Raw genomic sequence first — 26,496 nt, 5'->3', positions numbered from 1 at the left:
CAAGTTCGATCCCCAGTACCACAGAAAAAAAAGTAACTTTAAAAACTGTGTGTGTGAATACTAATGAAATTACCTTGTACTTCTTAATCTAATTCCAACACAATTATATATATTTTAACCTTTCCTCTTCAATTAACTAGGGGGACCTAGGAGCCATTGATGAAAAATATGATGTGGCTATTTCATCCTGTTGCCATGCCTTAGACTACATTGTTGTTGATTCTATTGATACAGCCCAAGAATGTGTAAACTTCCTTAAAAGACAAAATGTTGGAGTTGCAACCTTTATAGGTTTAGATAAGGTGAGTATTCATAGTAAGCTAGTGCCAGGTGTTTTTTCCTTTTGAAATCGAGCTTTTTCTTTATCCAGTGAACTGATAAGTGGGGAATTATTTTAGACTCTGGGTCTACAAGATTCTTTTTCCCAGCCAGGCATGGTGAAGCATTCCTGTAATCCCAGCACTTGGGAGACTGAAGCACAAGGATCGCTGAGAGTTCAAGGCCAGCCTGAACTACATAATGAGACCCTGTTTCAAAAAACAAAACAAAATATGGGCCAGGGATTTGACTCAGTGATTCTGTTGCCCGCTTCACAAGCTCAAGGGCCCGAGTTCAATCCCTGGTACCAAAAAAAAAACAAAACAAATTTTCCCCAAAAAAGTGGAAACAACCCAAATGTCTATTAAGAGATGAATAGATAAATGTACATTTATCCAGACAGTGAGATCATTCAGCAATACAATAAAGGACAAGTACATGCTACAGTATATACCTATAAACCTGCTATGTAAATGTAGCAAAAAGCCACACATTATGTGGAGGGGAGGCATCTTGTAGTGCCTTCCCTCAATAGCTGTACATTCCAGTGTTAGAATGACTTCCATTTTTGAGTGACTAATAATTTGTGTTGATTTCATCAACTATGTAAAACCTTTATAGAGACAAATAACAATTGCTATATAATAATTTATACAGTAAAATTCACAACTTTAATACTATTGTGTTTAAATACAGAATGACCAAAAATTGCATATCTTTATTTTTATAAAATATAACAGGAAATATAAAAATGACAATTTTATCAAATTTATTCAGTACAAGAATCAACTGGTTAAAATGATACCTGCCAGAGCAATACTTGGGATAGTACATAAATCATAGACGTGCTGACTGAATTTAAATGGTTAAGGTATATAGTTTAGTACATTCACAAGGTTTTCTAGCCCTGACCATTGTCTACACCTCAGATTATTTTCATCTCCCCATAGGCCTTACTAGTCAATCTCTACCCTACCCCCAACGTATCACTAATCTACTCTGTCTCTAAATTTATCTGTGTTCAGCATTTTGTGTGATTGTAATTATATAGTTGGTGGCTTTTTACAACATTACATAACTGGTTTTCAGGTTATCTGTTTTGTAGCATGTACTTGTCTTTCATTTTTTGGTCCTTGCACTTGCAAGGCAGGCTGAGGAACCACTGAGCTAAATCCCTGGCCCCTTAATTTCTTTTTAATTCCCAAATGATGTGCCACATTTTATTTATCCATTCATCTGTTGGTGGACATTTGAATTTTTTTGGCTTTTGTGACTGCTTTAGCAATAATGCTGGTATGAACATGTACAAAATTTTGTGTAAACATGAGTTATTTATTTTCTTGGATGTAATACTCAGGAGTGGTAATTCTTTAACTTTCTGAGGAATTGCCCAGCTGTTTTCCATAGTGACTGTGCTTTTTCCCTCCCACCAGTGAGTGTATTCACGCACTGCAGTTTCTTCACATCCTTTATCAACAGTTATTGTAACGCTTTTGTACTATGGTTCATGGAACTGAAATAGTATCTCATTGTGCTCCCCCCACCCCATTTCCCTGATGACTGATGATTTTGAACAGTCTTTTATGTGTTTCTTGGCCTTTTGTTTCCCTGGAGAAATGTCTATTTGAATCCTTTGCCTATTTTTCATAGATTTATTTTTGTTGATATTGTGGAGTTGTAAGAATTCTTTACTCTTTACACAAGCCTTTAGTCAGCATATGCTTTACAAATAAATCCAGTCATTTCTGTGGGTTGTACTTTTTGATAGTGTGTTGGGAGCACAAAGTTTTTTAATTTTGATAAAATTGAATTTTCTGTTTTTTTCTTTGATTGCTAGTATTTTGGTACTTTTTAGTTTTCTTATTGGTTGATTGGTGGTTGATTGGTTTTTGCTATCCTGGGGATTGAGCCTTCACACTATGCTATATTCTCAACCTTTTTTATTTTTTGAGCTGAAATCTCACTAGGTTGCTCAGGCTGGGCTGTGATCCTTCTGCTCCAGCTTCCCAGAGTACTGGACTTACATGCATGAACCACCATGGTCATCTTGAATTAATATTTTTCTGTGGCATATAGGAATCTGGCTTATTCTTTCACAAGTAAATGTTTCCTGTTCTAGTACCATGTATTGGAAAGGTTATAGTCTCCCCCATTGAATTTTCTGGGCACCTCATTAAAAATCCAAATATAATAAACATAAAGGTTTATTTCTATACTCGAGTTTTGTTCCTTGCTCTAGTGTCAGTACAGTGTCTTGATCCACTATAGATAGCTGTGCGGTAAATTTTGCTTGCACATTATTCACTGCTACTATATGGAAGTGTAGTTTATTTTGGTCTTACATCTTGCAAACTTGCTGAGCTTATTTAATAGTTTTTGGTGTAAATTCCTTAGGGTATTATAATAGAATATTATCACGATTTCCTAAAGGATATGTTATTAATATATATTTTTTATCTTTAAACTTTTAGATGGCAGTCTGGGCCAAAAAAATGACCAAAATTCAAACTCCTGAAAATACTCCTCGGTTATTTGATTTAGTTAAAGTAAGAGATGAGGATATTCGCCAAGCTTTTTACTTTGCTTTACGAGATACCTTGGTAGCAGACAACTTGGATCAAGCCACAAGAGTAGCATATCAAAAGGATAGAAGATGGAGGGTCGTAACTTTACAGGGGCAAATCATAGAACAGTCAGGTAACGGTGATCTTTTTCGTCCCACTGAATTTATTTAATCTTGGGCAAGACACCTGACTGACTGACTTCTCCCATGTTCTCCAGGTACAATGACTGGTGGTGGAAGCAAAGTAATGAAAGGAAGAATGGGTTCTTCGGTTGTTGAAATCTCTGAGGAAGAGGTCAGCATATGTAAAACTGTAGTCAAACTTTTTTTTTAATTTTAACTTTCCTGAGGTAAAACATAACTACAAAATTCAGCCTTTTAAGTATACTTTGCTCAGTTTTTAAATCAACATTGAATTTTCTAGTGATGAGTTTATAAATAATTAGAAATATTTATATAAAACCCCTTCTATCAAAGAATTACTGCTGCATTGAAAAATTAGTTTATTCTATTTCGGAATAATTCTTTTAAGATATAACAAAGACTTCCGGTGCATGTTTCTATTTTGTTTTTCTTGTACTTATTTAAAATTTTCTAACAAAATATCTAGGAAATATGAGATTGGAAGCTTTTCCATTATTGTTGCCAAAGTATTATATGAACTTTTTTTTTTTCCTTGAAAGCATTCTCTTAAGTGGGCTGGGAGTGTAGATCAGTGGTAAAATGCATGCATAGCATGTGAGGTCCTAGGCTTGATCCCCAGCACAACCTGATTTTTAGAAAAAGTTCATAGATGTCCTGGCTTTCAGACACCCCCTCCATTTTTTAAATAGTTTACCTATTTCTTCTCAAGTGTAAACATTTAAAGTTGCCTTTTCATCTTACGTGATTCAGAAATCTGTTGACCATCTCCTAAGCTTTATTTAACATTAAAGATTCAAAAATCAATCAAAAGTTTGATTTTTGTCTCTAAGATCAGAAGTTTAGGCTTTCTGCATTCTAGGTTTCTTTGCTGTCAATCTGAAATGATACCTGACTTGTGTTTCTTTGTAGGTAAATAAAATGGAATCACAGTTGCAAAGAGATTCTGCAAAAGCAACGCAAATCCAAGAACAAAAAGTACAAGTTGAAGAAGCAGTAGTTAAGTTACGACATGAACAACGAGAAATGAAGAATACACTAGAAAAGTTTACTGCAAGCATCCAGGTATCTTGTGTGTGTTACCAGAAGCTTAGAATTTAGCATCAGTTTGGCTGAACTGTTTTGATATGCACTCCCACTTTAATATTATTATAAGGTGATTTTGTCTCCCTGAGTACTGGTAAATCCCCTTTCTCAGTGCTGCTCCACCCACAGCCATCCCTGGTTTATATTTGTACCCCATAGAAACGTCACCTCCCTTAGCAGTTAGGTTACCGTTTAATTTACTGTTCTCAAGACGAAATGTTTTTGGTTATGAAAAAGCACTACATGCCCATCGTTTTTTGTTTGTTTTTTTTTTATTTTCAGAAAACACCTAAATGATTACTTCTGTGTTGATGTATATTCCTCAGCTTTTAAAATATATAGTTTGCATATTATATATTTACATATCTGGTGTATATGAATAGTGCAGATTACTTTTTAATATCATACTAACTTTTCTTCACTTAATATATTTTTCTTCCCAAGCCAATATAAATTGCCTTTGTTTTTGAGTTGTTGTAGAGCATTTATTTACTCCATATTTTGGTAAATGTTTTTCTGTATGACCATGTACATTGTCATGTTAAAATATCGTTGTAGTACTGTGTACCTTTACATATCCATCCAGTCATTTCCAAGGTAAATTATAAGCATTACTGTGGTGCAGAGTTTGAGGCATTTGTTGCATAATGACAAATTGTCTTCATAGTGGTTTCTAATTCATATAACAGCATATATAAATATTTTTCCAGATCTTTGAATACTAGGTGGTCTTTTTTTTTTTTTTGAGTAGTCTTCAGTATATGTACATTTGCTGCTTTCTGAACTAAAAAGTGGCATTTAAATCTCTTTTAAAATAAACTTACAAAAAAATAAAAATAAAACAATAAAATAAACTTACATAACTTTTTGTGTTTTGAGCCATTTTCATTATATACATTCATGTTTTTTCCCTTTTCCTGTGTTTATATTTTCTTAAAGATTTTAAATGCCTGTTTTAAAAATTCAAAATGTTAGTTACTACATTAATATATTGGCCTTAAATGTTAAAACATTCTTATAGCCATTGTCAGAGCAAGAAGAATATTTGAGTGTACAAGTTAAGGAACTTGAAGCTAATGTACTTGCTACCGCCCCTGACAAAAAAAAGCAGAAATTGCTAGAAGAAAATGTCAATATTTTCAAAACAGGTATGTTTAAAGATACAGACTTAAGTGATTATGTGCAAATTGTTGTACTGTTTCAGGATTTTTTGCTATTACTTCTCACAGGCCTATATGGCATTTTTCATAGCCTCATCTGACAAGGAAACTGAAGCACCTAGTGGTTTATACAGTTTGCCAAAGATCACACAGCACGTTGGTGGTATAGAAATAGGTGATGTAGTCTCATTCTAGAGCCTGTGCTTTTAATTTCATACTTTGTATATTTCAGTCCTAATGTTCACAAAATTCTTCATGATAGTAGTTATAGACTTAGAAAAATGAGAATTTAGAGAAACTAAATAATTATTCAAGAGAACACAGGAAATGATTTGCATACAAAACCAAATATTTGAAAATATATTTTCTCCTAGAACCTTTTTTTCTTATCAATAATATGCATGCAGATGTTCTTCCAAAATAATGTCTTTAAGCAAGACAAGAAATTCATGGCATAATTAATTGGTTTTGTAACCTTACCGAGTCTCCTAATTGTGTGGCTTATAGAAGAAAGGAATGTTATGCCATAGACCCTTTCCAGGTCTGTAACATCTTAACTGCTGACCCCAAATATCACAATGAGCCTTCCTTTTATCTTTAAAGGGACTGCTCTCACAGTTTAGCACTTTAGCCCAAGGAGACAAATTGTCTCAAACAACTAACAAAAGAGCCAAAGCAGTTTACACTTAGTACCAGCACATGAGAGGATCATTTGAGTTCAGGACTATTGCAGTATATAAAGAATGAAGGAGTCCAGGTCCCCTGGGGTCCTATAGACCATGATAATAATTCCAAGTGAAACACAAAGCTATTGGAGAGTGATACACAGGCAAGGAGCTTACTCTCACAGGATAGTTTTTTGCTTTGTATTTATCTTGAATGTCTGTTTTACTCTTACAGACTAACTCCACCCATACTCCCCCTCGCCCCATAGTACATACTGATACAATATTTGTTTTGACTGTTTCAATGGTACCTAAGGTCATTTGAAAGACCAGAAGGTTCTTAATCTGCCATTAATAACAGCCATTTTATAGAGAGACTGCAGGAATGTTTTATTATATGAAAAATAACCCTTAGCTTTATTAGTGGCTCTGTAGATCTCATAGCAATTAGTGGGGACTATCAGTAAGACTCCATTAATGTCTGATATAGACTAGATATTTAATTTTCTAATAATTTAGATTTTAACTGTGTCTCCCTGGCTCCTGTGTAGAGAATAGAGTAAGAGAAGCAAGGTGGAAGCAGAGAAATTGGGTATTATTGCAGTAATTCAGGCAAGAGATGATGGATAATAGCTAGTTTTTAACTCTGGAACATATAAATATGGCTTCAATAAACTATATCTAAATGTACATTTTAAGATAAATTATTACATGTAGAATAGTGTCTACTTCTAATACACATATGACTTTAGATACTTAGAAAGGAATGCATGTTGGGTACTTGGAAATAAGGGGATATACTCTAAAGAACCTTTTGATAATGGGGCTGGAGGTTGTTTGCCAGGCATGTGCAAGGCCCTAGGTTCTATCTATCCCTACTACCAAAAAAAGAAAAGAAAAGAAACACTCGGGGCTAGGTAGTCAAGAATAGGAGCCTTTCTAATTGCACACCTAATTCATACCCTAGTCGCTATAATGGTTATGCTGGCCCCCACAGCAGCTGATGCTCTGTAAGTGAGCCAAGCACACAGGCAGCCTAGGAAATTTCTACCGCAAACTTCATCATCTCCGTGAACAAGGTAATTTCCTTGACAAAAGTAACTTGGACCTGAAAAAATCAATTACTAGTGTTAGCAATGCACAGGACCATAAATAATCTCCCAAGAAGCAAGGGTTTTTTTGTGTTTGTTTCTAAGTGCCAGTGTCAGAAATATAAAAAATAGAGATGTTGGAATTAAATATAACATATGGGCTGAAATATGAGGCTATTTTCTGGTAATATAGTACAAAAAAATAGAAGATATTTGGGAGACTGAAATGTAATCTCTGCCTAAGAGGAGAGATAAAAGAAACAGTAGTTAACTCTGTCCAGTCTTTATCTCGTCCAGTGTACCTGCCTCTGCCTGTGGTACTCTGTACCAGTTAACATCTCTGCTTGCCTTTCTAAACACAAATATTCTTGGTAGGTGGGATTCTCCCTCCCCGCTTCTACCAGATATCCATGTTTCCTATATTGAATGCTGTCTAGAATTTAAGTAGAAACCCACACTGACTAGTGTAAGTAGGATTTGTATAGTACAGGTGCAACGGTTTATTAGATTGTTTACACATGAGTTCCTGGGTTAACCATTCAGGAATAATTTCCAGAACACCCTTGTAGAACAATCAAAGGAGATATTGCCTCTTCTGCATTTACATAGTAATTAACCTACAGCAGAAGCACACTGCACTTAATATCTTTCCACATCATCAAAGTTAATGTCACTGCCAGGTGTCAGTACTCATAGAGATACTGACTGGCCACCAGAACTTCTCCATCACAGAAAATCTAGACTTTTTTAGACTATTTGCCAGCAGAAACATGTCCTTCCAAATTATGTAGATAACTTTAAATAGACTTAAATTATGTCTAAACCCTACCTATACAAGAATCTGGGGAATGTTAACCTCTTGTCCCAGGGAAGAAACACCAGTTTATCCATTTCTTCACCATAGGCAAGTGAAATAGAGTTGGGGATATAAGCTAAGGCTAAAAGCCATGAAACCAGCAAGTCAGTTTATAAGAAAAATTGGAAGTGTTTGAAAACATACCTCAAGTTTGAAGCCATGAAGAAATCAGTGTTGAGTCAGACCTTTTTTAACAGTTTGTATTGTTACAATACAGTTTAGACATAGGGTTCCAGTTTTTTAAAGGTACTTTCCCCTAAATATTTTAGAATTTGTTATTTTGTATCAGGTTAAGATTGAAGAAATTTACATCTAACAAAATCATGCTCATTAGAGTAGAAACAAATTAAGCTCTTTATTTTTTTTAATTGCAGAATATGATGGTGTGGCTGAGAAAGCTGGTAAAGTAGAAGCTGAGGTTAAACGATTACACAATATCATCGTGGAAATCAATAACCATAAACTCAAGGCCCAACAAGACAAACTTGATAACATAAATAAGCAACTAGATGAATGTGCTTCTGCTATTACTAAAGCCCAAGTAGCAATCAAGACTGCTGACAGGTAGAATATACATCCTTCTAACCAGTCTTCCCCTCCCTGTACTGGAAAAGGAGTTAGTATTTACATTTAATGTTCCATTAAATATTTCTCTTAGGTTACTTATTAAACCTATCCGACATGCTATAACTTAACAGGACTTTACTAAGGGCAAGCTTATAATAACATATATCCTGGCCAATTTTTTTAAAAGTGGTAAAAAGGTAAGCCTTTGCAGGATAAAATTATATAATTTCCCCAGTTTTGAAGGCACAGATACAGTTTTGTCTCATTTAGGGACATCTGTGTAATTTAAATAGGTCCAGTCCTTAAAAAGTAAGAGTTAAGAATGGAATCTTGTAGCAAAATTGTCTTGGTAACTCTTTTATGTGTGGTGCTAGGGATTGAACCCAGGACTTCACGCATGTGAGGCAGGATCTCTACCACTGAACTATACTCCAATCTTTTAAATTTTAGCTAGAAGATTCTATTATTCCATCTCGCCAAAAAAAAAAAGTTTATCCATTCATCATGCTTATTTAATTTTTTAGAGTATAATTAAAACTAGCTATGTATGTAAAACACAGGAAACAGCTGCTTCATTCTTAAAATTAATTTTTAAATTGGTTATTATCTAGTTATTCCAGTGGTTTTTGCCCAAAGATAATGAACTAATAAGCCATTTGCTTCTGTTAGAAGTATGCTTTAAAGATCTGTAATTTGATAAGTAAATGATGAAAATTTAATAATTTAATGAGTAATTTTTAAAGCATGTATATTTCATTGATTTATCATGAGTTTAATAATGCACTCATCGCATAATTTGTATAATATATAAAAAACAATTCAAGGATGTTTTAGTAAATCATAAAGAATCTATGGTAGAAGAAAATTTTCACATTAACTGTCATGAAAAGTTCCTTGGTAGATTTCCAAAACAATACCACATCACTACATTTTTAATGTGTCCTTTTGCTTTAGAAATCTTAAAAAGGCACAAGACTCTGTGTTTCGCACAGAGAAAGAAATAAAGGATACTGAGAAAGAAGTACATGACTTAACAGCAGAGCTAAGAAGTCTTGAGGAAAAAGCAACAGAGGTCATAAAAAATACAAATGCTGCAGAGGTAATATTTGTTTCATATTAAAAAGGGAAGGGGTGATACTTGAAGCGATTTTAAGAGTTGAGTGTACCACCACAATCACTCAATAAATTTAAGTTTTAACTTTTAGTTTGGGTTTTTCTTTTGTTTTGTTTTGTTTTGTTTTGGGTACCGGGGATCAAACTCTGAGCTTGTGCTTGCAAGGCAGGTGATGGAACCACTGAGCTAAATCCCCAGCCCAAGTTTTAAACTTTTATTGTACAACTTTATAATATTTGTACAACAAAAATAAATATATTTTTTGTTTATTAAAATGTTTTTATTTAAATGGAAAGGATGTGGGGAGAAATTCTAATGTGAAAGTGCCTATTCTGTTTTTAAAGATCATATCTGTAGCAGTTCTTGGTTTTTAGGAGTCCTTACCAGAGATTCAGAAAGAACATCGTAATCTGCTTCAAGAACTAAAAGTTATTCAAGATGATGAACATGCCCTTCAGAAAGATGCACTTAGTATTAAGCTGAAACTTGAACAAATAGATGGTCACATTACTGAACATAATTCTAAAATAAAATATTGGCGAAAAGAGGTGAGACCGCTACCATTTTTTTTTTTATCTTACTGAGTTTATTGGTACTTTTTAAGTATACAGCACAGTTAAATTCATCATTGTGATCTTGTACCTTTACTTGACAGATCTTGGGTCTCCTTTTTTCCTCTTACCCCTGCCCTCCATTCAGAGACTACCATTTAATTAAATTTAAATTTATACCTCTATCTTTTATGAAAAAGATCTGAGGTTTTTGTTTTTTGAGATATGATTCTTAATTCCATGATACACTATACTATAATCACTTCTCAATATCAGTATAATGAGCAGTGAATAGTGATGATTATATACAGAAATATCTGAGTAATGGTTAGAATTCCAACTACCTTTTCACCCCAGAATTGATCTAGAGATTTAACAAAAGATTACAAGAACACGTCTTATGGAACAACTGTTTTTGTTGAAAGCTTTTGAAAAAGACTTCATTTGTCACAATTCTTGTTGATCTTATAACTAATTTTTCATGCTTTTTTAAAGATGAAATTTTGTTACTGTGCCTTTTTTTTTTTTTTTTTTTTTTTTTTTTTTTTTTTTTAAGCAGGGATTGAACTCGGGACCTTGCACTTGCAAGGCAGGCCACCGAACCTCTGAGCTAAATCCCCGGCCCTTACTGTGCCTTCTTTTATAGATTTCAAAAATATCACTGCATCCTATAGAAGATAATCCTGTTGAAGAGGTTTCTGTTCTAAGCCCAGAGGATCTTGAAACAATTAAGAATCCAGATTCTATAACAAATCAAATTGCACTCTTGGAAGCTCAGTGTCATGAAATGAAACCAAACCTTGGTGCCATTGCAGAGTATAAAAAGAAAGTAAGAATGAATTGTATGAGTAATAGAAATTTTGAGTTCTTAGCCTAAATTATGACCTTTACTTTTATATAATGAGCAGTATTAATTTTCATCTCATATCTAAAGAGATTTTTTTCTCAATTTTTTTGCAGGAAGAATTATATTTGCAGCGGGTTGCGGAATTGGATAAAATTACTTCTGAAAGAGATAATTTTAGACAGGCATATGAAGATCTTCGAAAACAAAGGCTTAATGAATTCATGGCAGGTTTTTATATAATAACAAATAAGTTAAAAGAAAATTACCAAATGCTTACTTTGGGAGGAGATGCTGAACTGGAACTTGTAGACAGCTTGGATCCTTTCTCTGAAGGAATCACGTTCAGGTCTGTATGGAGTTTTGAATACTAATCTTTACCTATTCTTCAAACTGATTTTTCACTCGATGAGATGTGAAGGTGAGATATACAACTTGTTTTTGATGATAAATACTAACTTGTTTATACTGGCAGTTTACAGTATAAGCTATGTACAAATATTTAATCTTCACAACCTAGTTTATACATTTTCAGATCTTTTCAATCTAATGTCAAGATTGAAACATTTTTTTGGAAAAAAGGAAGGAATAGTAAGAAGTACTTAACTTGCTGTTGAAATCTAAAAATTCTGGTTACTAGTCCTATATGTTCATCTTCTTAGTACCATTTTCATAAAATAACCAGAAAAAATTCGTATTTGTGTAAAGCAAATTAGACTCCCAAGGAGGAAAATAGAACTCAATTGTGGAAAGCAAATGATGGAGACTTAGCTGGGCATGGTGGTGTACACCTTCTAATCCCAGCACTCTAAGAGGCTGAGGCAGGGAGATCACAGGCCCACCAACTTAGTGAGACTAACACCCTATCATGAAATATTTTTTAAATTGTTTTTGTAAAATCCTTTAAAATAACGTGGCTAGGGGGATATATGTCACTCAGTCCAAAAAAAAAAAGTCCTGATTTCTCCCACCCACTAGTACTGGGGATTAAACGCAGGGCCTCATCCAGGCTAAGTAAATGCTCTACCACTGAGCACAATTCCTTTTTTTTTTTTTTTTTGGTACCAGAGATCGTACTCAGGACCTTGTAATTGCAAGGCAGCTGCAGTGCCACTGAGCTAAATCCCCAGCCTTTTTTAAATTTAATTTTGCGGTAAGGTTATTGCTGTTACCCAGGCCTGCCTCGAGCTGAGAGATCCTCCTTTTAACCTCCTGAGGAGTGAGGATTATAGGCATATGCTACCATACCTAATATAAAGTTTTAACTTGCTTTACTAATAATTTGACTATGATTTTCAAAATTTTTGCAGTGTTCGACCTCCTAAGAAAAGTTGGAAGAAGATCTTCAACCTTTCAGGAGGAGAGAAAACACTTAGTTCACTGGCCTTAGTATTTGCTCTTCACCACTACAAACCTACTCCTCTTTACTTCATGGATGAGATCGATGCAGCCCTTGATTTTAAAAATGTGTCCATTGTTGCATTTTATATATATGTAAGTAATCATACAGGGTTTTTTTTTAATTCTGGAAATTTTATACTTATTTTGCTTTGATTTTATTATTAACCTTTTTTTTTTCCTGTTCTCTAACTCTGTCTTCTGCTATCAAGAAACCAAATCCTTATTTATATTTTCATTTTGGATGAGTAAAATATAAATTGATAATGCAAATTAACAATACCAGATAGAATCCCAGGACTCCTTCCTAGATCTTTTCCACCACACTTATAGGCAGTAATGCTTAAAAAAATACCTAGATTCCTCTTAAATGTTTTATTAATTATCTGTACCATCATTCCTATACATGTGAATTATGATTTACTTGTTAATAATCCTTTTTTCTTTTTCTTTGTTTAGGAGCAAACAAAAAATGCCCAGTTCATAATAATTTCCCTTCGAAATAATATGTTTGAGATTTCTGACAGACTTATTGGAATTTACAAGACATACAATATAACAAAGAGTGTTGCAGTAAACCCAAAAGAAATTGCATCTAAAGGACTTTGTTAATATGTTCATACTGAAGATTCAAGTTGAATTGGCATAAATTTGGTGTACTGTGTTACTGGTTTTATATTGTAACAGTTACAAGTTGTATAAATTACAGAATTCTAAACTATGACAAAACTGCTTGTTTTATGATGTTAAGAATCATGTTACAATGTTTGAAACTGCAAGGGATTTATTTAGCTCATTGATGCTGGGCCTGCCCCAGTACGGGGTCAGGAATGGAGCAGTAGGAACACACTAACAAAATGTCTAAAACAATGTTCTGAGGCAGGAAGATTACAGGTTCAAGCCAAGGCCGGGCAGTAATTTAGCAATACCCTGTTCTCAGTAAAAAAGGAACTGGGGTAGCATACTAAAGGCCCTGGGTAAATCCTCACTCAGTACCCCCAAAATGATTTTTTTCTCTGTAATCATTTGTAGATGGAAAGAATAAAAGGGGGTTTTCTGAGACAGGGTTTCACTGTAATTAATTCTGCCTTGAATTCACTGTGTATTCTAGAGTGGCCTCACATTTGTGGCAACCCTCCTGCCTTGGCCTCTTATGGCTACAGTTAAGGTATCTACCACCACACCCACCAGGATGAGTTTTGTAAGTGGCAGCCTATTAAGTCAGATTCTTGTAGGGTCAGGTGACATGCCCTTGTTCCAGAATATTACCAGTAAGGTTAAGTTTGTTAGTTGAGATAAAGTCCTAAACCTAGATCTTGTCAAGCCTCAGCATATCTTCAGTGAACATTGACCTACCCTGGAAAAATCTGCTAAACTTGTCTTGCATAAATTTTCAAAGCATTCTACTTTGTTTACTAATTCTGACAATCATTACCCAAATAATGGGAACCTTTTTTTATAGACCAGTCATTATTAATTTATAAAAATTTAAACATAACTACTTCAAAACTTGGTGTGCTTTAACTATTTAAAATTTGCTGCAAAATAGAATGTAAAAACAGTCTTTGAACATGACTAGGCTATACTCATAAGTAATATACACTACTTTATAAGAATATAGTAAGTGGAATTTAAGATAATGTGAATGTTCACTGTCAAGTTGTCAGGATTTTTTATTGTATTGGTTCAAGAGTATTATGCTACTGAAAATAAGACAACAACCACTTGAATGAATCGAACATCTTTGCCCTAGCTGTGTTTATCCTGAGGAGTTAAATCACTTCATTATCTGGGAGACCATTATGTAGATATCAAAAATCCAACTTTTTTTTTCATTCAAGAATTTTATTGGAACATCTTAGGTATACATTATGCTGGCGTTCATTATTGGGAATTTGTACCTTTCCATATTATAACGGTTATTTTTCTTCCCCATTCCTGACCTCCCTTCAACCCCTCAACCCCTCCCTATTTATAAAGACTTTGTTTCCATTTTTTCTTTCCCTTCTTTCCTTTTCCCTCCCTCCGACTTCCCTTTGCCCCTTTTCTTCCTATTTCACTTTATCTGTTACACATTTTGATCCTTATTTACACTTTGTTTCTCACACCAGAAAAACTTTGATATTTACACATGTATCCTATTTATTTCACTTAAGAGTATGGCTTCAATGTGCATCCATTTAGCTATAAATGTCTCTAATTTCTCATAAATATGGCTGAGTAGTACTCCATTTTTTTTTTTAAATACATCTTTATCCAGTCTCCATTTGATGGGCAACTGGTCTGTTTCCAATTTTCAGCTGTTAACAACCTGCCTCTATAAACATGGGTGCACATATATCACTGTGATGTTTTCTTTTGGAAAGAAACCCAGCAGGGAAATAGCTGTGTCAAATGGGAGCTCTAATACTAGATTTTTTTTTTTTAATCTCCATACTGATTTCCAGTGGCTATAGCAGTCTATATTCTCACCAACAGTGGAGCAGTATTCCTTTTTTCCCCCACAACCCTGCCAGCATCATTCTTATTGATTCCTTGATAGCCATTCTTTCTGGAGTGAGGGAGAATCTCAGTGTTATTTTCATTTGCATCTCTCAAATGATCAGTGATGTTGAACATTTTTCATGTTATTTGCTGTTCCTACTTTGAGAAATGTTTGTTCATTTCAGATGTCCATTTTTGGATTGGTCTTTGAATTTGGGAGGTCTGATTAAATTCTTTATAAGTTCTACATAGTAGACCTTTGTCTGAGGAATAGCTGGTAAAATTTTTTTCCCATGTGGGTCATCTCTTCATGCTGTTGCTGATTTCTCTTGCTGTGCAGAATCTTTAATAAGAGATCCCACTTGTTAATTCTTTGTGCTGATTCATGTACAAATGAGAATTTGTTCATGAAATCTTTTTGTACACCAGTGTCTAAGAATTCTACCTAACCTCTCTTCCAGCTGGTTTAGTTTAACACTTAGATATTTAATCCATTTCTATTTTAGTTAAGTGCAAAGATCAACATTTTGTATCATAATAAAGCCATTAAAAATGAACACAAGTAGAATAAACAAAAGATGTGACACTCAAGTAGTCATTTTTTAAAATCAAGATTATATCAGGAAAAAATAGAAAATGCTACATAGTAATTAGTGCTTTATTGGGGAGAATTAAATTTTTTTAAAATATCCAGTGCAACAACTCAGTACTTTTAAGGATAAATTATCATTCATGTAAAATTTCCAGTGACTGCTCTTTGAGCACCCTATTTAGAAAATATTGTCAAGTCTAAAGTGATATTAAGACATATACTTTTGGCCAGGTGTGGTGGCGCATGCCTGTAATCCCAGCACTCGGGAGGCTGAGGCAGGAGGATCACTCTGAGTTTGAGACCAGCCTGGACTACATCGTTCTAGGTCAGTCTCAACTACATAGTGAGACCCTGTCTCAAAAAAAAAACAAAACAAAAACAATGACATATACTTTTGATATCTTAAGTTCTGCAGATTAGAAACTACTTACAATCTTGACCACCTTGCGTTCTTTGAGCATTAACTGAAAATGCATCATTTCTTCCACATGGTAGCTATATAGCCTTACAGGGTTAAGTGCATGACACATAATAGCTTAACATTTTATTGCTTACTAATATTTATTAAAAATAGGGGACTTTGGTGGTGTGACTAAACTTTCAAGTGAACCATGCAATTTCCATCTAAAGTTAGTAGAGTTCTGTCTTAAGTTTCTCCTCACTTCCATTACACTGGTTCTTTGTATAATTGTGTTCGGTAAAATGTGATTGAGGTATGGTCTGACTCCAACATAAAAATGACCTTAAGCATTCATCTCAAGTGTTAAGGCTTATTCTTAACAAACAAGATCTTTGGAGTATTTTCGAGCTAGTTCATAAACAATTCTAAATGTAATTCAGTGAGGTCAGGAGTATTCCCTAATCTGACCTGGAAACCCATCTAGGATTTCTCAAGAACAAATCAGTTTGTGCTTAAGATGGGACAGACAATGGGCCCAAAGTATATTGCAGGCATCACAGTGCCAATCCCTGCTAAAGAAACTTAAGTTAGAGCTCTGACTAAATAGGCTCTCTAAAAGCATGGTTCAAGAATATAAAATCAGTACTTTTTGCACTAACGTAGGAAACACTTGGCAAAAAATCTTAAATTTTTAAGATGAATATAGTTTACATGATGCCATCAAAATCTGTTGAGAAATATGTCACCAATATTCTGTCCTAGTAAAGTTACAGCTTTTTATCTAAGAATTTGACAAAACTAAAACACTAGAATTAATGGGTATTGGGAAAGGAATGGGAAGGGGAATCGGGGATGGTGCAAAGGAGGGACAAGAGAAGAGTGAAAATAGGGAAAAATGAAAAAGCTTTTGTACACAGGGGAGGGGACTTGAGAGGGCAATGGAATAAAAAGCCAAACCTCTTGAAGGGTGCTGCAGATACACGCTGGGCAAGAAGGTTCTACCACCGAACCCAAGCCACATGACACTTGCAGCCCACCTTCCCTTTCTCCTTCCCTCCCCATTTCTGTAATACTTTCGTTGTTTTCCAGGCTGACCTTGAACTCCAAAACTCTAGTGCCTCAGCCTCCCAAGTAGCTAGGACTGTAGGCTTGCACCATACATAAATTTAATATTGCATTTGGGAGTTGAGTAACTACCAAAACATGAGTATTAGAAATTATCAAGATTATCCAATCTAATAGCTGTACTTAGAATGAGTATTTTGTTGTTTGATTTGAAACAGGGTCTCACTATAGTTCAGACTGGGCTTGAACTCACTACGTAGACCAAGCTGGCCTGCAAACTGTGCAAAGCCTCTTGCCTCAGCCTCCTGAGTGCTGGGATCACAGGTGTGTGCCACCAGGCCCTAGGATGAATACTGAACATTTTACAGCTGTTAAATCTATCTAAAACATTAAATGTATGAATTAGTTGTTTCATCAAAAAGATCTTTAAGCAGTCCTTTACCACTTAAAATTTGGTTGCTTGGTTTTTTAAGCCTTTTGACCATCCTTATTTACCCATTCAAATTGAGACATGAGGCACTGAGGATTTTTCCATCTTTTAATCCAAAACACTATACATATACATGTGTATATATGAATATTCAAAGATTGATATAATAATGGTAAAAGATAATAGCAGTACAAATGTTTAAAAGAGCTGCACTAAGTCGACTTCCATCAAGACAATACAAATAAGACAACATTAATACTCTAATTACTAGATTTCATCATACATAGTTGACAATTTGAATTATCTTTTATATTCTCATTTTTATTTGATGCACTATCTCCGACAGAAGCCTGAAAGGTTTAACATTTCTGAATTTATTGGAACTCTACCAAAGTTTAGTTTACTAGTTTTTTTTTCCTCCATTGAGTTTATTGGTACATTTTAGATATACAGTACAGTTACATTCATCATTGGGATCTTGTACCTTTACATGACAGGTCTTGGTTCTCATTTCTAGTTTACTAGTTTTTAATGCTACCTCCTGTTTCTCCAGTTAGTAGTTAGCCTCTGCTGTACAGAAAAGGCCCATTTAACAATCCAGATTCAAATTTTCAAGGAGAAACTATTTTCCACATGAATTCCTTTAACAAATATAAAATGTGATACAGTATGGTTTTTAAATCATGTAAGTTGTTAGACAAACTTTGGTAAACAGACAAAGAGACTTTAGAAAAACATATTGAACATACTTCATTTAAGAAGGTTGTTATGTGCTGGTAGAAAAAAAGTGTCAACATTAATAACAGTGAAATACTTAAAATTTGAAAAAATTCAACTTCTTTTTTATCTGTATCAGGCCAGGAAGATGGCATCCTTATTGAAGAAATTTTCATTTCAGGAATAAGAGCTTCCTTAATTTGTCCAATTTCTGTTCTGCTCCATTCTTTTAATACCTGGCTTACTCGAGGATAAATTTCAACAGGCTGGACCTCTGGAAGTGGTCTTTGTTTCAAGATCTGCACACTTTGGCAGATATTGTCAATTTTTTCAAGAAATTTAAGTGGAGATTCTTCTTGTAAAGATGTTGTCAGTGTCATTAATTCAAACTGCTGTTCTCTTATTTCTTTCATTCTCTCAATATGTGGGGTATATTCTTGATTAATCAGATTGCTAACATCACTGAGAGCTGTTATAAAAAAATTTTTTTTCTGTTCTAATGTATCAATAAGCTCCTCAAAATACTGGAAAACAACTTCTTTATCACCCTGGATCATTTTCTGAGAATGAGACTTTTGTTGTTCTAGCTTTTCAATAAGATGAGTAATATCTGTCCAATGTGTGTCAGTTAACTGTTTCAGCAGTTTCTGAGGTGTGTCCTTTTCTTTCAGATAGGCACTTTGAAGATCATCTATAGGATGACCATGATGTTGACCTACAGTAAGACAATGACCACAAACTAACTTTTTATCTAATAGACAATAGACATTTAGTGGTTGCCTATAATGTTCAGGGCAGAAAACAACATCTGGATGGTCCTCTTGCTGGTACTTTTCAATAATAGCCCTTAATGCAAAATTAACTGGTAAAGATTCAATACCAGTTGGAGCAATTTCAATAATAGTTCTGCAATTAGGGCACTTGAGTGGAATTCTTAAAGGTCTCCATATATAAAAATTACCGGATGCCTGAAGAATGTTTTCCAAACAACTTTTACAAAATGTATGAGAGCATGGTAGTACACGAGGATCTTCAAAAATACTGTAACAAATGGGACACGTTAACTCGTCCTCAAAATTGTGCATTTCCTGTCAAGAAAATTGTAGTCATTAGCTTCCAAATTGTCAATATACTGATTTTTACTTAAAAAGATGACTACTAAATAAATGAAAGGTCAACTACTTACTAAGATTTTTTTAAATGAAGCTTTCTACTAGTAATTCAATTTCTAATATATGTAGTATGAAATACATAATTTTCAACAGCTTGTTGATTTGGAACAAAATTCATCTAAAGTAAAATTCCAATTAATTTGTAACAAAATACTTCAAAGTTATTTGTTTCTATGTAGTGAAGGTTGAAATTCAAATGTTCTACTGAAATCTACTTTTACAATTACTCTAGCAACTTTTTACATTCTAAGATGTTAAAATCACATGGAATGAACAGGCAAGACTACACATTTCTATTGCAAAATATTACAAATTAGGCTTAATAAAATTTATTCTTTATTGCAAAAGAAGGAAACATGCTCCCAGTTGGTTCAATCATAGTTAAAAGAAAGTATTTCTGTAGAAACTCTAAATTTATTAACTGCCTGAATTCAAACAGGTAAGCTTAAAGACCAGGATCAGCATAGGGTAATGATTTTTGGCAGGTGTACTAGGGATAGAATCCAAGGCCTCACACATGGTAAGCAAGCACTTTACCACTGAACTATATTCCTAGGCCCATGAGAATTTGGAAGGGAAACATTTTTTAAAATAGACCTTTCAATAAAAGTCTTTCTGAAAGATGAAATGATTATGGTGCTTTTGAAGTAGTGCCTTCATTTTTAAATAAAAAACTAGAGCTGTGACGGTAAAGAATAAAAAGGACACATTAGTCATCTTTCATTGAAATGTGTCTTAAGACAGATGTGCACTGAGACAGAAGGAACCCCAGCAATAGTTCAGAATCTCACCCTGATAAGGTAACATCTCTGCAATCTACTATTAGTATTTGCAATCTACCATTAGTTTTGTACCCTATCACCTCTTAAAAGTTTTCCTTTGTACACATATTCTCAATAAAAGCTGCAATTCTCAGGACTGACTGACCTGTTCACAAAGAAAAAACCAAGCTAAATCACTGCTACTAGAACCTTAAACCAAAAAATACAAATAAAAAAATAAAATTCAAATGCCATTCATGTAAAATACGAAGTTATCAAATCTATAAGACCTTTTAAAATTAGTTTGTGAAAGTGGCATCTAAAATAACTAACTGTACTTTTAATACACATAAAATCTACTTAGATGTTAGCTAGCTCTTTTAACCATCTGCCAAACTATTCTATCCTTCAAGTTTCAACATAAACCTAGCCATTTTCCCAGTTAGGTCTGTTGTTCTTTGAACACTTCACTTTTACTTCATAGCACTTCACAGTACTGTATTTCTAAAAATTTTGCAACATTTTTTATATATTAGAATGTAAGCCTCCTTTAAGGGCATGCATTCAAGTGAATGATGTTGGAAAGCCTTTACAACTTTAGCCCACACCTACAGAGAAATGTGAAGTCATACAAACCCCACCCCAAGAAACAGAACATGTTTCAGTGAGGTCATAATCTATAACAGAAACAAAAGAGCATTTTGCAAGAAATAAAATTTAAACAATGGACATTAACTCTAGATTATTAGAACTTTTTATTAGTCCCCAAAAACTTCCCTCTATGAAATTAGAGGGAAATTCCCTACTCTATACTTGTTAAAAAGTTAGGGAACAAACTTCTCTGAGAATCCTCTTAGGAGCCCAAAAACTCAACTTTCTTTAGAATGCAAATGTTTTTAACTCTCTAACCAGTTACTGCCTGAAGAAGTACAAGAATATATGTGACTATCATGTTTAGGTTTTTTTCAGAAACCAGTATAAAACTTAATGCACCAAAAATTTTCTAAAACCTGCCTAGGCTCTTGAGAAGGGGGAAAAAAATCAGCTATATATACTTTCTAGGATGAACATCTTAAATTTAGCTAAGCAGTATATAAATTTCCAAATGATAAAAATATCAGTAAGAACTCTAGAAACTAGAAGACAATGAAGTAATGCCTTTAATATTCTGGGCAGGGAAGGGGGTGTCCTTAAATAGGACATAGAATTGTATACCAGAAAAAAATCAATTACGATGCATAGTTTGACATAAAAGCTCTCAGAAATGAACCCCTGCCAACTCTTCCTGAAGAAGCTACTACAAGGGGAAAAAAGCAAGAAATTCTCACCAGGATAATAGGAAAATAAAAGTTCAGGACAACTGTATAGACCTAGCTAACAGGCAGTTCTTTGTTTTGTTTTCTTTTGTTTTTGTATTAAGTATTGAACTAAGGGCCTTGGCACTGAGCTATATATATCTCAAGCCACACACACACACACATACATATATGGGATAGAACCCAAGGCCTCACACATGGTAAGCAGGCACTTTACCACTGAACTACACCATATCTCTCTATCTAATCTATCTGTATCTATATAGATATCTATATCTATCTATATAGAAATAGATTTTTTTTTTAAGTCAGGATTTCACTAAATCACTGAACTGCCTCAGCTGGGCTCAAATTTCTTATCCTGTTGCCTCAGACTCCCAGTGTTAGGATTATAGGCATGTGCCACCAGCATGCCAGAAGAGATGTTTTTCAGTAAATAAATGGAATGGTCAGAATACTTCACGTGCCTGAATATACTGAGAGAAAAATAGGAAAAAAGCAACAGTCATGAAAAGACAAATACTATATCATGTGGCCTATTTGGCTAGTTAACAAAGTCATAAATATCAAATATTGTATTCCTTTTTACCAGAGTAACAAAATTATATGGAGGGTGTCTTGACAGAAAAACGAGCCAATGGGCCAGGGATATAGCTCAGCGCTTCGGTGGCTTGCCTTGCAAGCACAAGGACCCAAGTTCAAATGCCGGTACCAAAAAAAAAAAAAAAAAAAAAAAAAAAGAGCTAAAACTCGGGTGACCAAGAACAGGCTTTATCGGAGATGACTTCTGCGCTACTCCAGAAACAGTAGTGGTGGTTACCCTGCACACGCGTGGTTATACACACTTTAGGGCGAGGACTAGTGGTCAGAGGGGGGGGATCACCATGTGATTTTTTTAATTGGTTAAACCTGTGGCAGGTGATGGCATAATTTTGGGTGTGCAGGAAAGGGAGGAGAAGGGATTGGTTTTGTTTCTTTACAAAGAGCTGTTTTACAGGAAAACGAAACTGGTTGGAACTGTGATGGGAAAGCCATTTTGGGCCAGCCAGATATCATTATAGATTTAGTTGGACCTATTATTCCTGCCTTTTGTTGATAAGGGTAAAGGGGCTGGAGATCTTCTGCAGCTGCTTCCTTCTGAACATGGGCAGTGAGGTCTCACACTGATGATGTTTCAACAGAATCAGAAGTGTGTTTTAGGGTTGATAGCAGGCCAGAAACAGCTCTGCCGTGTGGTTGGGGAAGGCGTGCATGTGTTCCTGTAAAAAATTTTGAAGACAACCAAACAGACAGAGTCCGAGAAGCAGAATAAGACAGATGATGACAAATCGTCCCATAAGAAGAAGACACAGCAGGCAATTATTTAGGGAAAAGAGGTTTCCATTAGTCCAGTTGGATATGTGAGGATCAATGTTTGAGGCTCTTTCGGTGAGTCTCTTTGCTGCATCCTGACTGTACCTGAATGGTTTGTACAGAAAAGTATTCTGCCAGGAAAAGACATATACCGCCCTTCTCTACTGTAAGGTCTAATCTCCTCCTATTTTGGAGTGACAGCTGTCAAATAATCCATTTGGCTTTGTAAAGATATGATTGATAGGGCCGGGGATTTGTCTCAGTGATTCCATCGCCTGCCTTGCAAATGCAAGGGCCCGAGTTGGATTCCCAGTATGGAAAAAAAAAAAAAAAAAAAAAAGACATGACTGATCTAGCTATATCTTTTAGGCTATCACTCAGATCTTTGGAAAAGGTTTGAAAATAAGTTAGAGGTAGCTATACCCTCTACTCGAGTTCCCACGGTGGTGGTGACACCTACCCCTGTAAGTCGGGGTATTAGTTGCACTGCTCATCAGTGTCTAACCTGTTTTTATTGGCACTGATAAGGTTTGTTTGGGGCTATATCAAGGTCAGGGCTGAGAGACTAGCATGCAGCAGACACAGGTAGGCCAAGGTTCCACAAAGGAAGAAGACACCTTCACTAGGTAAGCAGAATTGGTTGTGTATGTCAAAAAGGTGTGTGTTTGTTATTTTCTTTCTCCCATGTTCCTAGTGTTCCTGCCAACACAGTGCCTGTTAATGGTTGAAAAGGTTTGCGGCATAAGATTTGTTGGGCATTGTTGGTTTTATTTTTCCATATTAGGAAGAATCTCTTGGTATCAACCAGAAGCCATTCTGGAGAGTCATTAAATGTTGGTATAAGAAGTCATTCTTAAACAGGAGACTAGGTTGCAAGGGGTCCAGGGATGTATAATCATGCAAGGCATATGGTGACCATTGCAAAACCCTGAATTTTCATTGAGAAGTCCCTCTGTTAAAAGTTTTGGGGCTGCAGTGAAGCGAACAGGCTAAGGAAGCATCTTGGGTGACTCTGTAGTGAGCATGATCTGACAAGGCCTGTAATTGTAGTGTGTAGTTGCACTTTTGAGAGGGGAGATGTCCCAACATGGAGCCCATGGACAAGTTATGCTGAAGGCAAAGCGGGGCTCGAAAACTCAAAATGATGTCATCAGCTATAGGTCTGAATATAGGTTTTTCCCTACTCTCATAAAGAGAAAGGTTAGCGATGTAAGATTGAAGGAGTCAGGCTGCACGACCTATTTGTGTGTGTGTGTGTGTGTGTGTGTGTGTGTGTGTGTGTGTGTGTGTGTAAAAAGTGTGTGTGTGTGTGTGTGTGTGTGTGTGATGTCAGTGATGTGAAAGTCAGTGCGGGACTTTGTTAAGTAGCTGTAATGGGCCTCCCATCTTATACTGAGGATGGTAAGTGAGACTGTTGTCGCCCAGACTTCAGGAGGTACAGAGATAGCCATATAAGAGTCAGTAGATGGGGATATACAGAGCCAACAGTCACTGGCTGAAGACAGGTTGGAATGATTTAGTGAAGAGGGGTTAACTGTAGAATGTGGTGTAGACAGTGTGGAAGCAGGGAGTGAGTGAAATGGAGGGTGCTGTACATATGGTCTGGGTCCACAGGCACGAGTGGGGTCATGGACATGGAATGGAGGAGGAAGATGAGAGAGTGGAGCATTGGGAAGGAGTGTGGTACAGATCCCACATGGTGGGGTAAGACGCAGCCCTGGTACAAAAGGAAGGCAAAGACAGCGCGGTCCGTCAGTCCAGTCTGCTGGAGCCACTGAGCCAAGGCACGCAGCAGATACGAGAGCCAGGGTTATGTAGGTGCATAAAAAAGGAAGAGTGCAGTACATGGACAAGACTAGCCTCAGGGTCTTTAGATTGGGTATGAAGGGAAAATACTGTGAGAACAGATTAGCATAAAGGGATCTCTAATACAGAATATGGGGAACAGATAGCCAACCGATGAGGAGAAAAGAGAAGATTTCAGTTTCTGAACAGGAGAAATCGATGAATGTTTCCTGTAACCCAAGGTCTTCGATCCACCATAACATCGCTTCAGGAGTGTTGGTTTGGGGGTGGAACCAGGCAATTTCTTCTAGAGCGCACTCAAGAAAGGTCAGAAATCGCCGTTTTAGGGATGTGGACATTTAGTTCTTCAGGAATCTGAGGGAATCTATGAAACAGTTTTAGTTTAGTTGGCCCAATTAATTGGGAGGCAAAAGTGTTTGTCATTTTTTATGCTGGGTTGGGGAGGTAAGGGAAAGGTTTTATCATTGAAAGGTGATACCAAGGAGTTTTTTTCTGCCGATTTGACTGCTGAGGGAGTGGTCAGGAGAACTGTGTATAGGCCTTCCCATTTTGATTACAAAGTGCCACGCTGTCTTGATTTTAGTAGGACCTGTTGTCCTGGAGAGATAGAAAGATGTGTCTCTTTGGTAGGGAAAGGTTGAGGTAAGCATAAGTTTGTTTGAGTTCTGAGAAGGTGTCTAATGAAGTTTAAAGTAGGCATGTAATCTCCTAAGGGAGATGAGGAAGAAGGGAAATTGTACAGATGGAAAGGTCTGCCATACATTAACTCGAAGGGGCTGAGAAGGAGGGTTTTGTGAGGTGTGGCCCTCATACACATGAGGGCAAGAGGCAGTACTTGAGACCCGAGTAGATGTAGTTCAGGGGATACTTTGGTAAGTTTTGAGGACATGACTGTCCTTTTCAACTCTGCCTGATGGTTGTGGATGGTAGGGTGTGTGTAGGTGCCATTGGCTATTGAGGGCTTCTGCTGTAACCTGTTAACTGAAATGAAGGTGGGGCTATTACCTGATCGTATGGAGGAGAGCAGGCCAAAATGAGGAATGATCTTGAGTATTTGTTTGCGTGACCTCTTTTGCTACCCATCCTGAAAAGGTACCTACCACGGCGAGAAGGTATTTTGTTTTTTGTGTGGGGGCATGTGTGTGAAGTCAATTTGCCATTCTTGTCCGGGCATGTGTCCTATGGCTTGGTGGGTGGAAAATGAGCCAGGGTGAATTTCTCCCTGAGGCAAGATCATGGAGCAGACAGTGCATTTCCGTGTGACTTACTGAAGTATCGTGGATAGGTGTGGATTGAAAAAAATTGGTTTGATTAGTTGTAGGAGGGGATGATGTCCCACATGTACAGTGTTATGGATCATCTGTTAGAATGGACACTGCCCAAGCATTTGGTAGGCAGTATTGGCCTTGTATCATCAACCAAGCATCTCTTATCTTGGCACCTTTAGAAAGGAGCTCCTATTCTTCTATGGGATCATAGGTTGGGTGTGTAGGGGGAAGAGCCACTAGTTGTAAATCAGGTGGGAGGTTTTTGTGCTTCCCTTTTTGCTTTGGCATCTGCCATATTATTTCCTAGTGCTTATGGATCAGTAGAGTTTTGATTTTCCTTACAGTAGTAGGTGCCTGTCGTAGGAGTAGAGCAACCTGTAGAAGCTGTTAGATATTCATTTGTAATTGTCCCCCCTTTTGTAGTTACGGATCCTCTTTCTCAATAGATGGCAGCATGGGAATTGATAAAATAGTAGTCTGTGTAGATGCTGATCTTCAGCTAAAGTTAAAGCTCATGTTAAAGAGATAAGTTCTGCCTTCTGTGAGGTGGTGTTGTTGAAAAGAAGATATGCCTTAATTACATTTGTAGGGCTAACTATGGCATAGCCAGCCTGATAAAGGCTATTAAAGAGAGGGGTTGATGCTGGGCATGGTGGCGCACACCTGTAATCCCAGCACTCAGGAGGCTGAGGCAGGAGGATTGCTGGGAGTTCAAGACCACCCTGGGCTGCACAGTGAGTTTGAGCAGTCTGAACTACATAGTGAGACCAAAAACCAA

The 26,496-nt window shown here is 36.0% G+C and overlaps 2 protein-coding genes across 9 annotated transcripts in view; one reads left to right on the top strand and one right to left on the bottom strand.

Moving 5' to 3' along the window:
- Positions 1 to 13,829, top strand: part of Smc4 (structural maintenance of chromosomes 4) — a 34,675-nt gene extending 20,846 nt beyond the window's left edge. For 4 of the 5 annotated variants that reach the window (XM_010623172.2, XM_010623168.3, XM_010623170.3 and 1 more), the window contains exons 13-24: positions 141 to 302; positions 2,790 to 3,015; positions 3,100 to 3,176; positions 3,935 to 4,087; positions 5,130 to 5,256; positions 8,255 to 8,444; positions 9,402 to 9,546; positions 9,936 to 10,109; positions 10,759 to 10,941; positions 11,073 to 11,305; positions 12,267 to 12,450; positions 12,814 to 13,829. In XM_010623172.2, coding sequence (XP_010621474.1) covers positions 141 to 302; positions 2,790 to 3,015; positions 3,100 to 3,176; positions 3,935 to 4,087; positions 5,130 to 5,256; positions 8,255 to 8,444; positions 9,402 to 9,546; positions 9,936 to 10,109; positions 10,759 to 10,941; positions 11,073 to 11,305; positions 12,267 to 12,450; positions 12,814 to 12,966 — 2,007 coding nt within the window. In that variant the 3' untranslated portion in view covers positions 12,967 to 13,829. The remainder of the gene's footprint in view (positions 1 to 140; positions 303 to 2,789; positions 3,016 to 3,099; positions 3,177 to 3,934; positions 4,088 to 5,129; positions 5,257 to 8,254; positions 8,445 to 9,401; positions 9,547 to 9,935; positions 10,110 to 10,758; positions 10,942 to 11,072; positions 11,306 to 12,266; positions 12,451 to 12,813) is intronic. The other variant, XM_010623169.3, reaches the window with a different exon arrangement.
- Positions 13,830 to 17,273: 3,444 nt separating this feature from the next.
- The window catches only part of Trim59 (tripartite motif containing 59), an 18,762-nt gene continuing 9,539 nt past the window's right edge, over positions 17,274 to 26,496 (bottom strand). For 2 of the 4 annotated variants that reach the window (XM_010623173.2, XM_010623174.2), the window contains exon 3: positions 17,274 to 19,130. In XM_010623173.2, the coding sequence (XP_010621475.1) occupies positions 17,937 to 19,130 (1,194 nt within the window). In that variant the 3' untranslated portion in view covers positions 17,274 to 17,936. The remainder of the gene's footprint in view (positions 19,131 to 26,496) is intronic. The other 2 variants (XM_010623175.2, XM_010623176.2) reach the window with 1 other exon arrangement.

Source organism: Fukomys damarensis, unplaced genomic scaffold (genome assembly GCF_012274545.1).
Source record: "Fukomys damarensis isolate Sample0158 unplaced genomic scaffold, DMR_v1.0_HiC HiC_scaffold_37, whole genome shotgun sequence".
Classification (NCBI taxonomy): domain Eukaryota; kingdom Metazoa; phylum Chordata; class Mammalia; order Rodentia; family Bathyergidae; genus Fukomys; species Fukomys damarensis.
Note: the sequence above shows the minus strand (reverse complement) of the source record. Positions and strands in the feature narration are given on the sequence as shown.